The sequence below is a fragment of the Aethalodelphis obliquidens genome, unplaced genomic scaffold (genome assembly GCF_003676395.1).
Source record: "Aethalodelphis obliquidens isolate GAN/ISIS:26980383/991018 unplaced genomic scaffold, ASM367639v1 scaffold34, whole genome shotgun sequence".
In the NCBI taxonomy this organism is placed as follows: Eukaryota; Metazoa; Chordata; class Mammalia; order Artiodactyla; family Delphinidae; genus Aethalodelphis; species Aethalodelphis obliquidens.
The window spans coordinates 4,208,441-4,225,878 of NW_020837978.1; the positions used below are offsets into that span (position 1 = coordinate 4,208,441).

A 17,438-nucleotide genomic window follows, 5' to 3' on the forward strand; every position below is an offset into this window, starting at 1 on the left:
ACTGAATAGATTTTGGAAAGATTCACAGAGCTCTTCTAAGGATTAAAAGACATAAGAGATATAAAAAGATTTTGAAAACTCTCAGACGTATATTTTGTGTATGTAAACGATGGTACTGGTGGAAATAGAGATATTGCCCAGGGTGGGCCTCTCCCCTAACACCCAAGGCCTCTCCCTCAAAAAATAAAACCAAACCGAACCCCCGAAATTGATTCTGTCCAGTTCTAAATCTTGTGAGTTATAGATTTTCAAAATCAGAACTTCATAGGATTTTACGATTAATACGATCTCAAGGCAATTTGCATTAGGATTCTCTGCTTAATTCAAGGCTTAACAGCTTCCATCTGGCCAGATGCCACCATAGTGTTGGGTTAGCTGCTTCCTGTTTGCGTCCCTCTTGCTTTGGCTTGTGTTAGGTAGTGATTTCTAGACTCGTACATATACCCACAACATGTGAGTAAGCTCGGCTTGACGAGCGTGTCATTTCAGAGTGCCTAAGAAGGAACTAATTTCTACCTAACCACTGCGACAACTGCTTCCCGTCCCACTGCAAACCTGTCATGATGACTTTACAGGAGAAAAGGGAGAATTTTGTCCATGAAACAGGAAAAACAGTGACTGACTGCCGGTCTACTGCATGTTGTAATAAATAGCTATTATACAGAAATTCCCAAATTCTTCAGAATCCATTGTCTTTTCACTTGCATAGTTTATGTTGCATACATAAACTAACAACAGAAAACAAAACTGCCTTTAGATATTAGTTTTTACCTTCTCTTTTTAAGCTCCACTCTTCTTAAATTTACACGTAGCCTAGTTGCTAATAAAACAATCTTTGTTCTTAAGAGCTAACCATAAATTACATTTCATATCATTCTCAGTCTAATATCTTTATATAAACAATATTTGATTTTGATTTTATGTAACTTAAACCAAACCCAAAGACAGCATTCTTTCAGATGGATTGTTTTTTTAAATAACACTTAAGGAAACTGGTAACAAAAAGGAGTATTTGTTGCTCAGTCTTTGATGGTGTGAAATAGCACCTAGCTTGATGTTTTTTTCGGGAATAATCTGCTCCTAAATCAGATTTGCTTCGCTTCCATGCACCAAGGGCAGGATCTGTGTGTGTGGGACGTTGGTACAGTCCAGGGCTGCACAGGACCCAGTCCGCACGTCAGTACAGTCCAGGACCTGGGCAACACAATTAATTCACCGCCCAGACCTGACCCCTAACCTTCCCACTCATGAGAATTGTATCTCCTCTCTCAGGGAGCCGTTCCGTTGCAGGGTCTGTGCATTCCCCGAGATGTTTCAGGATGTCCTGCAGAGGCCAGCAAGGAAGGTAGAAAATGTCTAGCTTTGGAGTCAGCAGACCTGGGTTCTAGCTGAGGCTTTGTCACTGACAAACTGTCATCACACTGTTTCCTAACTTGTAAAATGGCGTGGGTAATGTCACCTCCTCCCCACTTATCTCATGTGAGTACTGTGAAGAATCAATGTCCATTTCATAAACTATAAAGCCCTGTGGTGAGGTATCATTGAAATAGAAGCTAGGATTAGTCATTTATTTCTTTACTCTTACTATGGGTGTGAAAATGTAGAAAATGTCCATCTTGCAGGGTTTTTTTTTTTGATGCTCTTTGATGTTTTTTTTGTTTGTTTGTTTGTTTGTTTGTTTTGCGGTACGGGGGCCTCTCACTGCTGTGGCCTCTCCCGTTGTGGAGCACAGGCTCTGGACACGCAGGCTCAGCAGCCATGGCTCACGGGCCCAGCCGCTCCGCGGCATGTGGGATCTTCCAGGACCGGGGCACGAACCCGTGTCCCCTGCATCGGCAGGCGGACTCTCAACCACTGCGCCACCAGGGAAGCCCTCTTTGATGTTTGTTTGTTGATTGATTGATTCTAGTTGCTGACACTTTGTCATGGTCACTCTCAGCCCCTAGGCAAAGATTCTTAAGAATAAGTGATCTATATCGTCCACGTCATCTATCAGCATGTGTCTGAAGCCAAAGCAACACACAGTACTGATGTAAGAATTTTGTTTTACGGCACATGACAAGTTCAGGGAATTACAGACTCTTCCAAATAAAAGTTTATTATGTGCAAGTCACCATTTCAACAGCACTTAATGAGCTGACATCTATACTGAGGCAAATGACATGCGTAATCGATTTTAGTAATCAGTGGTTGTTCTTACCATGGCAGATCCAACACGACTGACTTTGATGGGATTCCCTCTGCCAGAAAGGTCCATATTCGCTCTGTCCATCACATACAGGCAAGCGTCGAGGATGCCATCCTCAAACTATTTGGAGAAAAAAATTAGAAACTATTTAATGTCCCCTCTGAAAACAAGATATTCTCTGTTGAAAAATAAAATGAAACCACAACCTCATGTTTAGAAATGTGTATTTCCTAGATGGTAATCACTCATAATCTTTAGCATGAAATATCAAGGTGGAAGGAAGGAGACACCCTCTTTTATTTTTTTAGTAATTAAGAACTTAAATACTAGCTAGAAATACAAACAGAACTACTAGCGAGCTGATGTACTCAAGGGTCAAGAACTGACCTGAAGTTCTTCAGAAGATTGTAGGGTTAATTTAGAGGATCTCTCCAACATATTGGCTCCAGCGAAAAGGCAAGGGAATGAACCATTTACCAAAGTCAGGCCAAAGTCTCAAGCCCTCAAAAGTAACATGAGTCCTTGTGCATATCGACAGTAAATGGCTCTCAGGTACTTCTCAGGAAGGCATTTCAGGTCTGCACTGGAAACAGTAGGAGACCTCACATAGTGAGTGTCTGTCTAAGGTTTCCTCTCGTCTGAGATAAGGTGGACTCCAGGGTCAAAGAGAGGGCAGGAAGGCTTAGAGAAAGGAGATCATATTATCAAGGGAACCATCAGGTAGTCAGTTCAATTTCCTTAGAAAGAACTCCTAGCCACATACAATGCCCAAAATTTCCAAACAAGGAACAAAGACAAAATAGTAAAAAATAAATAAATAAAGGCAAAATTGGAAGATTACACTTATACTGTACCTCATTGTACAGAATATTTCCCTGAATACAGAAGCCTTGTATATTATCCACCCAAGGGCTTAGGACAGAAATCACAATTTTAATGGCTAATTTCCATGTAATTCCTCATTAAAATCCAGTTAGAATAGCAGCTCTGTGTGTATCCTAAACTGATGTGATAGATGCAGAAATGGGTAATTGCACTAGCTCTCCAGGTGAATAAGAACTCATTACTCTGGTTCTTATTAGGCAGCATCTTTCAGCTGCGTCTGTGGGGCATGACAGCCACGAGCTGGAAAGGTAAAGACATAGAGAACTACACTACAAACTACTGGCTTTGCTGGTTGCTCGGACTGAAGTACACAAATTAATGGACTCCAAATGACAGTAGAGACAGGCAGTGGCTGTGCTCAAGGGCATCTATCCAAAGGCAGGCTGTCTGGGGAGTCCACGATCATGCTTGGAACCCTTTCGCAGTCCTTGCTACCCACCTAGATGACATTTTCCCTTGTTAGCTCTCTCTCTATTGCCACACTGGGGGCATAAATAGAATCACGCCTAAAGGTTAGGAATTAGGGACCCAAGGCGAGAGCACCAGACAATAAGCAATGGTCGCGGGTTGTATGTCACTCAGGAAGCGGAGGACTTGGAACCAGGGAGCCAGGCAGGGACCCCGAAACAGGGGAAGAGCGTGTAGATCATTAGCCCGGCAGGACGTCAGAAATGCAGGCGGGCAAACCTGAACACTGAGAAGGAGCAAAAGGCATAAAGCTGGGTGGACAAGACAAGAGCCAATGATGACAGCCCAGTGGTCAGGCCCGAGCAGGGCTGAGCACGGCAGGGAGAGCCCATATGGAAGTTTAAACAAGGATCTCACGCCAAGAAAGTATCCTGTGACCTGGTGAGGCCAAGTTCTGGGAAATCTGCCCCTGGATACCCAGAACGATGGTGCACAATTGCAACCATTTCAGCCAAAACTCTGAGAAATGACACATTCGCCTGCCCTCACGTTGCTAATGGAAAGTCGTTTCTGAATCACAGGACATGAGTCTGTTTATGGAAATACGGTAAAAATATTCACTTCCTCCATTATTAAAGATGCCAAGCTGAAATAGCTTGAACCACTGAATATCTCAGATGAAATACCATTTGCTACCTTATATCCAGACAGTACTTTGAGGCTGCAGCTGATAAAATGTCTCAAGGTGAAAGCCCAGTGGGCCCTCCTTTGACTAAATGGTAGCATTCTTTTCTAATTAGCATATCTAATCCTAACCCTTAAAAAAAGGGATTTCTTTGAGTTGGGCACTTGCCTTCCTGCACCCTTTGCATTATTATCAAAACACTCTTCCTTATAAGAAAAGAAAAACATGGGTTCATTCCAGGTTGGAGAGCAGAGTCTAAGCTCGTGAGATTTCACTGTACTGAGTTTGCAAAGCATTGCTCACTGGAATGTCATATCATCCACACAATCTCCCATCTCTGTAACATTGTAATAACCGAAAATATGTGATTTCAGCTGATGAATTATGCAGGTGCCTTTCTAAGTCTCTACTCCCAGGCCCATCTTGGAGTCTCAGATCCTGAAAAGCAGGAAATTGTGCTTGTCTAATATCGACAGAGAGCACCCTGCAGTGATACATGGGGCTAAAAATATTAAGTAAAAATGTCCTTGACAATGACAAATTTTAAGTGGCTCACCTGACCATAGCTCCAGCTTCTACTCTTGATGTCATTGAAGTCTCCATAAAAAATAACCCCGATGTCATTCAGGACATACTCTTCTCTTTCTTTTTCATTATCCAGGTATACAGCATCCTCTGCATTGAAATGTAAACATAATGACTATTACCAAACCAGAAGGTTTTCATATACTTGCAAGTTTGTTTTGGTCCTAAGTTGCTAAGTGGGAAAAAAACTAAATGGGAAAAAAGTCTTTTGTTTCACTAAAGGTAGCTCATTTCACAACGTGTAATTTTAGCAACGGTGAACATAATTAGTGGCCTAGATCAGTCTGTAAATGATGACATTTGTCAGCAAAATGCTTCCATAAGTTCCAAGTAGCACAATGAAATTGACAAGTCCCAGTAAACATTTTAGGATTCTGTTGCATCAGTGGTTTCAGAATCAGAATTTTATAATGCAGATAAAAGTCTGTAACACAGATCAAAAAATAATTTCCAAAGTATTAATGTTAATAGAATTCCAAATGATTTTAAAACAAGTCTGGGGCATATTAGGAGGCTGGAGTACCATCTGTCATGCCTGGTTAGTGGCCCATAGGGACGGGAGGAGAGAGGCTGGGCTTTGTCTCCTTTCAAGGAAAAATCCTTGTGCATGTGTTGGTAAGTGTGTGTCCAATCGGCCTCCCTGGTCATCTTCCTCCATTGCAAGGACTTTTCTTCCCTGTGGCTATAATCTCAGGAAAACCTCGCTGCCCATCTGCCCGCTCAGTAGTCAGCTGGTACTTATTCCCAGGCCAGGTGTGAAGGCAGTGAAAGCATCTTTAACACAGGCAGGACCATACAGGCTCTAAGTTATACTCAGGTCAATTTGCAGGCTTGGAAATGTTCGATTTGGGTTCCGATCGGGGACATCGTTCATCCCATTTCTCTGGCCCTACTTGCCGTCCTAGTACCTTCTCAGGTTCTTTCCTCCTCATTCCCTGATAAGGTTTTTGCCATCCCTCTGGAGTAGTGGTTGTCAACCCTGGCTACACTTTAGAACCATCGGGCAGATTTACGAACTCTTGATTCCAGCCGAACTCTAGATCGACGGCATCAGAATCTCTGGGAGTAAGGCTGAGATCCAGGCATCAGGGTTTTTACATTAATTAATTAACTAATTACTTAATTTTAAGCTCCCCAGCGATTCTGATATGCAGCTGGAGTTGAGAACAGATGCTCTAGCCCCTTGCTGCTCACAGAATGGTGGAAAGACCAGCCGCATACAGCACCACCTGGGACCTTGTGAGAAATGCAGAATCTCAGGGCCCAGTCCTGACCTACCGAAGCAGAATTTGCATGTGAACAAGGTTCCCCGGGATTTGTGTGTACATTAAAGTTTGCCAGTTGCTGCCCCATCCAACCAGCTTGGATCCCCCTTTGGGCTGTGTTACAGCTTTGACAGAACCCTTCGGCGATTCTGCGGTCTCGTCTGCTCTCCGGTACTTTCTTGTAACTTCCTTTCCAATCTTTGCCTCTTGCCTACCATTAGCCTGGTTTCATGCAACAGTAAATACAGACACGCATACACACATCTACATATTTACTAGTGTCCAATAAAGTACACACATTTAAAGTGTATAATTTCACGACCAAAATAATAAACATGTCCGTCGCCCCAAAAGCTTCCTTGTACCGCCGTGTAATTCCTCCCTCCCAGTCCTCTCCCTGATGTCCCAGCCCGGCCAGGGAACCATTCATCTGCTTTCTATCACTGTAAGTTCATTTGCATTTTCTACAAGTTTACATAAAAAGAACTGTACAGTGTGCACACGTTTGGGGTCTCGCTTCTTTCACTCAGGCTCATTCTCTTGAGACTTACTCATGTCGCTGTGTGCGTCAATAGCTTATTCACCCTAAAGCCATTTTATCTTTCTAGAAGAATCAGAGTTACAGGACAGACGTGCCGCAGCCTCTCCCCAGCCCTCGCCAACGTGAACTTTGATGCTTCAGACTTTTGGCCTTGCTGGGTTCCGTGGTTTTGCCAGCAATCTCTATACAGTCATGTGACTCCTCAACTGAAATGACAGCTTCATTTCCAAGTGGAACAAAGCAGAGGTAACATATAAGGAAGTGACAACAGAAATAGCGAGGTCGATAGTTCGGAGTAAAATCCTAAAAGAATACATTTATTTTAAAATAAAATCATCTCAGAATATGTATAAAAGGACATTGACCGTTTACATGCACCCCTTTTACAGCCCGCCCCCAGATGATGCTATCAAAATGGCCTGAAAAGGAAAGGCTACTTTTAAAAAATTCCTCTATAGTAGTGGTTTAACTGTTGTAAGTATTGTAATAATAAACATCTTAGCCAAGTGCGTTTCAAATGCCTGTTATTGAGATAAAACTCCTCTTAAGGCCACTGAGGTCTAGAAGTGTCATTTAGGAATGTTTCAAGATGTTTTCCTTATAATATGAGATGTTTATGGACTTGCCCTATAAGATATTAGACTGTATTATAAGCTACTATAATTTAAACAATTGGTATAAAATTAGATTAATGGGTCAAAATAGGTAGCCTAGAAATAGATGTTACAATATGCGTCTGTCTCTATGAAATAAATTTATGATGAAAGAAATGTTATAAATCAAAGAGGGTGACTGGAGTGTCCATTAATTCAGCTGAGAAAATTGGCTGCTTGGGAAAAGTAAATTTTTTGTACCCCAGAATAAACTGAACATTAATTTAGAATCTGAATTTAAAAATACAAAGCATAAAAAAATTCCAGAGTAAAATAACTGTGAATAGTTACTTGGTCTCCAAGTGAGAAAGTTTTATCAAGACAAAGATAAAAGAAAAAAATCAAAAAGGAAATGATCACTGCATTTTATTTGATATAAATGTAAAACTTGAAGTTCGGATATAATAAAATATAAAGTCTACAACAAACTAGAGAGATATTTGCAACAATAGAAAATGTTAGTAAATTTTCCTTACATGTAAAGAACTCCAATAAATTGATAAGAAAATCATGAAGTGTATAAAAGAAAGCCAGTAAAGGGAAAACCAGTTCACAGATGAGGAAACGTGAACAGAAAATAATTTAAAACAACTTGAATTAAGTAGTAATTCAAGAACTGCAAAGGTTTCAAAAGAAATTATATGTATATATTCATTTGTCTACGTATTTTATTTTATGATACTCAGTACCAGCTACTGTGTGATGAATTGCCAATCTACTGATGGGATTGTGACTGCTACAATATTTTAAAAAGCAACTTGGCAATTGTATCATCAGCCTTGAAGATATTCATGATCTTTGATCCAGAGCAATGAATCTATCTTCCATTTGGTACTGTAACTCCTGCTACTACAGACCAACAGCTGAACTGACTGTAAGAATGAAAGCTTTGGGCTTCCCTGGTGGCGCAGTGGTTGAAAGTCCGCCTGCTGATGCAGGGGACACAGGTTCGTGCCCCGGTCCGGGAGGATCCCACATGCCGCGGAGCAGCTGGGCCTGTGAGCCGTGGCCGCTGAGCCTGTGTGTCCGGAGCCTGTGCTCCGCAACGGGAGAGGCCACAACAGTGAGAGGCCCGTGTACCGCAAAAAAAAAAAAAAAAAAAGAATGAAAGCGTTAAAGGGCTAGAGTACAAAATGAAGTTTTCCTTCAAAATCTTCATTAAATGGCTCTAAGAAGATTGACTCATCTTTGAAGAGCATCACATCGGGTGAGACTCACATGATTGCTGACCCTCCCCAGCTCCCACCTGTTTCTGTAAGTTAGTGTGCTTAACTTCCTCTCTTAATCTATTATATATGAGATCTTTTCTTTGTCTGAGTCAAGAGAAAGAAAAACTTATCGAATAAATAAATTTAATAAATAAAACATATTAAATAATTCTTTAAACAGTGTAATTTATTCATTTATAGTGTGCCAGGATAAATTAAAAGAACTTTCATCTTAAAATGCTGTGTGAAGTCTATTGTGTAAATGGAGGTATTTTGTAAAATAACCTTAAAACTGTAAATTGACATGTTTGGTCAAGTTTAATTTGTTTTGTTTTCTTTTCCTTTTTTCATTTGAAAACTACTTTAGCAATAATTCCATGATTACCACATTCTGCCATTAAGAGATGTTTGTTAGTACCCTAACACTGCAGAAATCTTAATGAGTATGAACTCATTCTATCCATCCTTGTTAGTTAAGGTATTTATTTCTTGACAAATAAACCCTTTGATACTTTCAGCCTCAGAAATCAGTCTCAAAGCTATTTCCGAGTATAGTTTGTGTGAAATAAAAATGTTTAGCTTTGGGGATAATTTTTCCAAGCTGACATCCCTTGAGCAAGATACCTTTTTAGTGCTTTTATTTGGTTAGACTACACTTTTTCTGAAATATTTTTGTAACACGTAACTTTTTTTTGTACTTTTGCCATTTGAAAATGTTGTGGTGTAGCTGGTCTGTAATTAACTTGCAAATTTAAAACTACCGTGGGCTTTGTAAGTCAAAAAATAGGTGATTTTGTCCTTGCATATTGTCATTCCATCTGCAGAAATCCTATTGATCTTATAGCTACTACTGGTTTCTTCACAGTTCACAAATGAAGAGTAAGAACTTCAGTGAATGCGACTATTAATCCTGTTGGGAGGTGAATCTCATTTCACCAGAATTAATTTCTGTTTTTGCACTAAAACGACGATGCAGGGTGAGGACACATCACTCTGAAATTGGAAGACGTCCCCACTGAAGGCTCCGAAGTGGCCTGCTCAGCTGAGTTCCAGGTTACTACTCATTATTTTGTTCACCCATTGGGGAATTCGATTATTTTATGTGTTGGGAGACGGCCATTCTAACTACTGTTGACTACCTCTGCTTGGGGAAGATATAACAAGAAAATAAGAAAGAATGTACACGAAGGGAGAGGCTGGCTACTTCTTCCCATACATACTTCCCAGAAGTTGTGCTTTCACTCATATGACCGACAAATAGATTTTTGGATTCCCTATGATTTTTCACCAACAAATATTATTATTAACAGATTTTCCTATTTCCACTAGTCCTTGCAATAGTTTGTAGTGTTTCGATCAGAACATACTGTAATAATCAAAAACTTAACTTAATTCCATTATAAAAAAATATTGAATAAAAGGCTTTTCAAAAAAAAATAAGTTGAAAGCATCATAACAATTCATGATGCATTTTCCCCTTAGAAATCACATTTTTGGGCTTCCCTGGTGGTGCAGTGGTTAAGAATCCACCTAGCAGTGCAGGGGACACGGGTTCAAGACCTGGTGTGGGAAGATCCCACATGCCGCGGAGCAACTAAGCCCGCGGGCCACAACTACTAAACCCGTGCTCTAGAGCCTGTGTGCCACAACTACTGAAGCACGCACGCCTAGAGCCTGTGCTCCACAACAAGAGAAGCCACCACAATGAGAAGCCTGCACACCGCAATGAAGAGTAGCCCCCGCTCGCTGCAACTAAAGAAAGCCTGCACACAGCCACAAAGACCCAACGCAGCGAAAAGTAGAAAAAAAAAAAAGAGAAATCACATTTTTTAGTTCTGTCCACTGAAAAGAACTAGAAAAAACAACCAATGCAATGGCAACAGCAAGTACCCTTGAGCCCAGATTGTGATCTCTAAGTACCATTCCTCTCCACCCACCCCCCATTAAAAGGTACCTGGGCTCCTTAAGCAGGTCTGGGTCAGGAAATGTACGAGACTAGCCTGAAATACTCCTTCCTACCAGAAAACAGGGAGGCTTTTAACGATGCTAGGACTCGTGACAAAGGAATCATAAATCAACTTGAAGGAGCTCCCACTGGCCAAGAATGGGACAATTCAAATATCAAAAATAATAGTCACTGCAAAGTATTAGAACATGTGAAATACTTCAGTATTTGTAGTTTCATAGTGATTTTAAAAATTCATTGGTCACCTTTATAGGGTGCTGAGAATCAACTCATTATTTAAAAAACTTAGAAGTAGGAAAAGAGCCATGCATTTAGACTTTTTTCTATGACTATTACCTCAAGGCACCAAAATAATAGATGCTAATAAATGCAGAAAGAATGGTAGAGGAGACCAGCACCATTTTGCAGTCCCTAATGAAATAATGGATCTAGGCTAAAATCATTTGTTAAAAGGCTAATGGGGAACTTCATAATGGATGGGTGAGACTGGTAAAACCTGACCCTACTGATAAATCTGAACATCACAAAGAGAGGGACAAACAGACATTGTGAGTCTCCTGATGGGACGAATGCCCCGGGAAGCACACAGCATACGACTTAAGAAGTATATAGTTCTTAAGTGCGCTCTCTGCCCCCCTCCAAAGAAAACAGAAAATAATTCACTTATAGATGAATCTGACTGAGTCTCTAGATAGAACTAACTGCTTAACAGAAAATACAGGGGTTAGAGAAACACTACACCCATGCCAGCATTTGTTCTCTCTTGTCTTTTTTTTTTTTTAAACATCTTTATTGGAGTATAATTGCTTTACAGTAGTGTGTTAGTTTCTGCTTTATAACAAAGTGAATCAGCTATACTTATACATATATCCTCATATCTCCTCCCTCTTGCGTCTCCCTCCCACTCTCCCTATCCCACCCCTCTAGGTGGTCACAAAGCACCAAGCTGATCTCCCTGTGCTACACGGCTGCTTCCCGCTAGCTATTTTACATTTGGTAATGTATATATGTCCATGTCACTCTCTCACTTCGTCCCAGCTTACCCTTCCCCCTTGTCTTTTTGATGATGGCCATTCTAACAACAGTGAGGTAATATCTCATTGTGGTTTTAATTTGCATTTCCCTAATGACTAGTGAGGTTGAGCATCTTTTAATGTACCCGTTGGCTTTTCATATGTCTTCTTTGGAGAAATGTCTATTCAGGTTCTTTGCCCATTTAAAAAAATTTTTTTGCTATTGAGTGGGAAATACCATATTTTGCCTAGCATATTGGCATATAGTAAAACACATGGTAACATCTGGTGCCAATGAAAGTTTAAAGAAATGGATACGCTCGTGTGCTGTGGCTGTATTATAAACTACTGCATCCTTTAAAAAAATTTGGCAGTATCTATGCAAATCTAAGATGTGGATTTACTTTGACCAAGCAAAGGTATTTCTAGGTATCTATTCTACAGAAATACATTTGTATGAAGGTGTGTGAAACATTCATTGTAGCACGGTATACGACAGTGAAAATGAGAGGAAATCTAAATATTTGTAAATAAAAGACCAAATCAATTATGGTACAACCATACCAAGCAGTCACTAAAAAGAATATGCTTGTACAGATATAGAAAACTCTCCAAGGTATATTGTGCAAGAAAGTATAGAGATACGTGCATAACACAATCCCACCTGTGGTTAATAAAATCCAAACTCTATAGATGTACATATGGACATTAATATGTAAAATTATAGCAAAATATCTGGAATGAAATACACAGTTGAAGTTTGTTTCCTCTGGAGATGCTCTAGGATTGGAGCGTAGGTGTAAGGGAAAGTCCACTCTTTACCATTTATATACATACATGTGTGCATATTTGAAAGGGCAATGTATTCAACTAATTGTCAATTAAAAATTAAAACCATTCAAAAATACATTAAGTGAATGGAAGTACAACAAAATGGTAATTGTGATTTGTAGATCTCTGCGTTCTTTTTATGCTTTCATTATTTTTTATTTCTACAATAAGACTTTCATCATGAGAAAAAAGTTATTTTTTAAAGTGTGGTTGCGTTTACACGAAACCACCTATTTAAGAAGAGGTTAAAAAGTTTAACTTTGTTGCATTAATTTTTCTTCAAGAACAATATGGTGTGTTCTTTTTTTATTATCAATGTCTTTATTAAATATCTTTGTACAATGATAACTTCCCCCCTTCTTTAAGTCTCCCTGTACTCTTTTCTTCCCAGCACAGGTTGGATTAAGCCTTGTTTTGTAGTGTCCTACGGATGCCGCAGTGACATTCACTCCACTATATGGAAATTGTTCCGTGATTTAATTATTTCTTGAACAAGTATGTGTTTAGTATTTACTCCACGCCAGAAACTTTCTAAGTGTGGTACAAAAACAAACTCTTTAAAACTCATAACATCTCTAAGAGGAAGGCATGATATTTTTCCCCATTTTGGAGATGAGGAAACTGAGGAAGAGAGAAGTGTCCATCCCAAGGTCATAGTGCAGGTAAGAGGTGAAGCCAGGATTTGAATACTAAGCTGTCCCCCAAGTAGACTATGACTCTGAGTCCAAGGGATCAGGGCACGGTCTCCCCATTGTGCCTGGGAACGTGGCACAGTAAACGCCAACCGCAAGAATGAGCGATGGGGATGGATGTCTGAGCTTTGAGAGTGAGAGAGAAGTCCAAGAAAATGAAGGATTTATTTTTGGGCTTTGGGTTATTATTGATGGGAAGTCATAAATTTAGGTGGCAAACCATGAATAGGAAGGAGTTCTGCAGCTCGAGCCCAGACCATCCTTTTCCTTGCAGCGGCTGAATTAAACCTTACCTCAAACTCGGCGGGCGTAATCATGAATCCACAGCAGAGGGCAAGGAAAGCAAATGGGGAGGCTTGAATTTAATTTTAAATTTATTTATGATTTTAAAAGAAGATTGAGGGCGGAAAGAAGAGCTTTCGTTCCTCTGTTTTTATTCAGATCTGTCACTTTAAAATATAGTCCAAAGCTAGGGTTAAAAAAAAAAAATTACATCCCCATGGAAACGCCAAAAAACTCTCTTTGTTTGATATGCTGACAAAAAACAGGAAAACTTAATCATTTGCCTCTTGAGATTTTTGGTGTTTTTTTTTGGTGTTGTTTTTGTTTGTTTTAAAAATTCTTTTGTTAGAGAGGTGTGGTGAGGTTTTTCTAGATCTGGGGGGGCACGGAGGGTACTATTATACTATGAAAAGGAAAAATGAGCTGACATGTCACTGTTCTAGTGGCCCAACAAGCTGAACTGTTATTGATAGAAAGCAGAGGTGTGTGTGTGTGTGTGCTCGTACGTAAGGGTGGGGACTACGCTTCTCAGTTGCGTGAGAGCTGATAGGAGAAGCTAGGTCTAGAGAGCTCATAGAGTTGGAATGGCAGCACCATGGACCCGTCGACATCCTCTTGATCCTATGAGACCTCTGGCAAACCACCGTCACCACAAGAAAACTCACAAGAAAACATGGCGCCATTGGTGATTATGCAATAATACCTCCATCTGCTTCACCCAGCACCTCTGCCACCAGAACAGACCTTCAACATGCCTTGTGAATAACCACTCTTCCCGGGTGACTTACAGGAGGCAAGTAGTAAAGAAGAACGGCCTCATTTATTTTACGATTCCTCTGGTGGGGCAGTCCAAAAAAGAAAACTGGGGGCTGAGAAATGCCGGGACTCACTTCTACGGCTGATTTCTGGCGCCCTTGGAAATTACAATTTGCCGCCTTCCCCCTCAGAGAAAGTAAGAATTTATAACAAACCTGTAAAAATGAATGCTGACCATATTGATTTTAGTATCTGTACAACCTCTTAGGGAGAAGGAGGGCTATTCATCACCACGTGGGTAGAAAATTTCCCTCTGCTTATGTACATGCTATTTTAAAGTGAAAGCAAGTCCCATTTCTAAGGTCATTAAGTTCAAGCCTGGCAAAGGGATCAAAGACAGTTGCAGAGCTAGGGATGCTATCGTATACTCGATCTCTGAAGAGACTGCCGAAGAGCTTAAATCAGAGTTTGGTTCTGCTTCTGATCCTTTGGAAGAAATAATGGCTTGGCCTCTTCAAGAAGGCAAAATGTCTCACGTTTTTAGTGAAGGGAGAAATTCTGAACGAGGGATTAGGAATAAGCTTTCCTTGCCTCCCCTTTATGTGAAAGCTGAGTGTCACTAAAGAAAGAGGCAAGACGTGCTGGGTGAGTGTAATCGGTCTTCGAGGGGATGCCTTCACCTGGGGAGCAAGTGTGACTCCAGATCAGAGTCGTCGTGATATGATTTTCCATCTCAAAGTAAATCCGAAGGGGTGGTGACCCCAGCAGGCTGTGTGCACTATAGGCACGTGAGTCCCACCCGTGGGAATCGGGAAACACCGCAGTGTATCAGGGAGTGGCATTTCCAGAGTCTGCGCTTTTTTCCTGGAAGGGTCCAGAGCCACTGTCTTCCTAAAACGGGTTAAGTCAGCCTCTCTAGAGGCCTGCCTTTGTACCTGTGAACTCTGGAATGGAACGAGCCCATGAAACCCAGGCAAGCGATTCCTCAACAGTTGGATCTATGCGTGTTCCCGGCAAACACGCCGCATTACATTACCGCTCAGGCCAGCTTGGGAAGTTTATTTGATTTGTGTTATTTTTCCAGTTTTGCTGGGTAAGGAATTTTCAGTGTACTTAAATATCTTCAGAAGACAGACTATTATTCATGAAGCAATTCTACAAAGAAAACATCTGATATTCTTTACTTAGCACATTTCCTCAAAGGGAGCCTGTGCCCTTGCTGGGATGCTTAATTTCTCTCTCTCTCTCTCTTTTTTTGCAAAGGAAACTTGTTTGCTCTTTTAGCTATCAACCTGGTTTTATTTTTATTTATTTATTTATTTTTAATGGCAGGCTTTCCCAGGGTTCATTAGAACATCATAGAAGCATCTACCCCTTGTTTGTCTCATGACACAATACAGGGTACCCATGGTTCTGGTTCTGAAAATGAAAGAGCTTACCCTGACCAAATCAGGGTAACCAGGTTTTAGCCCCAGCTTGTTTCCTGATTTTTCTGTGTGACCTTGAAAATTTTATGTAATACCACAGGGTCTGTTTTTCACTCTTGAGATATGAGGTTAATAATCCTCTCCCTGCCTCTTGCAGTGCTGGTTATCAATTCAATCCAGCAAACATTCATGAGTATTAACTCTGGGCCTGGCACCGTGTTAGGCTGAATGAGAAAAGGATCCTGCTTTCTGAAACACAGAATGCAGGAAGATACCTGCTTTGAGCATCATTTGAAGATATAAAAAAGAAACCCGCCCACCTAAGGAATTATAAACGACATGCATCGGCAGATGAATTCTGGAACAGACTTTCCAAACCTGCTCCTTCCAGAAACAGCTTTGGACCTTGAATCTGGGGTCATCGATATGTCACTGAAAATAACGTGCACTGTGAGCTCTCTGGGCTTCCTTCTGATTGCAGTGTCACACTGAATAATGCTCACTCGGTACAAGAAGTAAGAATGAGACTCTAATGTGTTAGACACTTGCAAGAAGGATATATGCTATTTCATTAAACAGAAGGTTAGAATAAATAAAGGCTTAAAAATTTCACATAAGCTTTATTGAAACTTCATAAAAATTCAGATAACCAACTATCTGACTGCTGTTGTATGCAAGCATTATTCTAGGGGCTGGAGAGGGTACAAAGATAATCTGCTGACCCGTCTCTCCCTACTCCCCAGTGAGGCCAGTGCTCTGCTACTATTACATGTTCTTGTTGTGTCATGACTTCTTTTGCAACTGCTATAATTCATGTTTATTAGTAGCTCATTTGTGAAACCTTTGCCAGAGGCTCTTTGAGGGCAAAGACTGTCTTTCTCACTACCATATTCGAGTGCCTACTTCAGCATTGATCCTTAATATGTGTGAATGAATAAATAACATCGCTGTACTACCCATGGGTAATTATGTTGTCATGAGCGTTGGGGGAGATATACTATTAATATTTGTGGATTGATGGATGAATGGCTCTAGCCTGAGGGTGTAAATTCTGTTCTGGGCTCAAGGGTTTCCAAGAGAAAGGGGTGTTGTTCATTGTTACCCCAGGAATACCAGGCCTGGTACGTTACTCCATTCTGTACTGAAGGGTCTAAAAGACCATGTATAATTACAAAGCACATAGTATAAGAACGAATGTTATAATAAAATACAAGTTGGTCATATGTTTTTACTATTAAAAGCATCCAGATATTGGAAAGTTATTGATTTCTTTACACTAAATTTAATAGATTTCTTTGTTTAAAGGAAAATGCAAAAATCACATTGAATGAAAAGTTAGAAATACCACATGCTAATTTAGTGTCAGGTGCTAAGAGAGAGAAATCTACACATGTACCCACAACACATGTCCCCCATGCATCATGTATGACTTTGACTTTTTCCAAGATGGTAAGTTGTGAGATTACATTCACAACTTATCTGTGATGATAAGTGCAGTGAACCAAAAAAGCATTTACTTGGAATTATTAAATCAATGCAACAAACATTTATTAAACATGAAGTATGTACCAGGCACTGTGCTAGGTGCTAGGATGAAGACTGGATTTAAGGGAAAATCAGTGATGGGGAATGAGGTGGGAAACAAGTGATTAAGAAAAGCCGAACCCCTTGAAAATGACTGGTGCCCTACCAAACAGAGCCATCAAATACTGACCTGAGTACTGAGCACAGGACGGGACACTGAAATCTTTCAGAACACACTCTCTGGCACTAATGCTAGACTACCAATCTGGAACAGTTTGAACTTAAATAGGGAAATACATTCAACCATTTAGAGTTCCCAAGTGGTCAGAAAAATAAGATGACTTCACAATAAACACCCAGCTCACTCCTGCTGCCTTTGTGGGTACAGTTTTCTCTCCAACACCCAGAGAAGGGCTCTTTCCTGGAACGGACCTGAAGCCTGGTGAGCACAATTAAATCAGAAAGCTAACCAATAATTCTCCGGACGCCCACCGCTGCCCTCAGTAACGTGGTACAGATATTGATCCCC

The 17,438-nt window shown here is 40.5% G+C and overlaps 1 protein-coding gene across 2 annotated transcripts in view; it reads right to left on the bottom strand.

Moving 5' to 3' along the window:
• F13A1 (coagulation factor XIII A chain) overlaps window positions 1–17,438 on the bottom strand; it is a 145,095-nt gene that overhangs the window by 74,502 nt on the left and 53,155 nt on the right. For both annotated transcript variants that reach the window (XM_027128286.1, XM_027128287.1), the window contains 2 exons: window positions 4,723–4,841; window positions 2,201–2,308 (listed from right to left, as the gene is read on the bottom strand). In XM_027128286.1, the coding sequence (XP_026984087.1) occupies window positions 2,201–2,308; window positions 4,723–4,841 (227 nt within the window). The remainder of the gene's footprint in view (window positions 1–2,200; window positions 2,309–4,722; window positions 4,842–17,438) is intronic.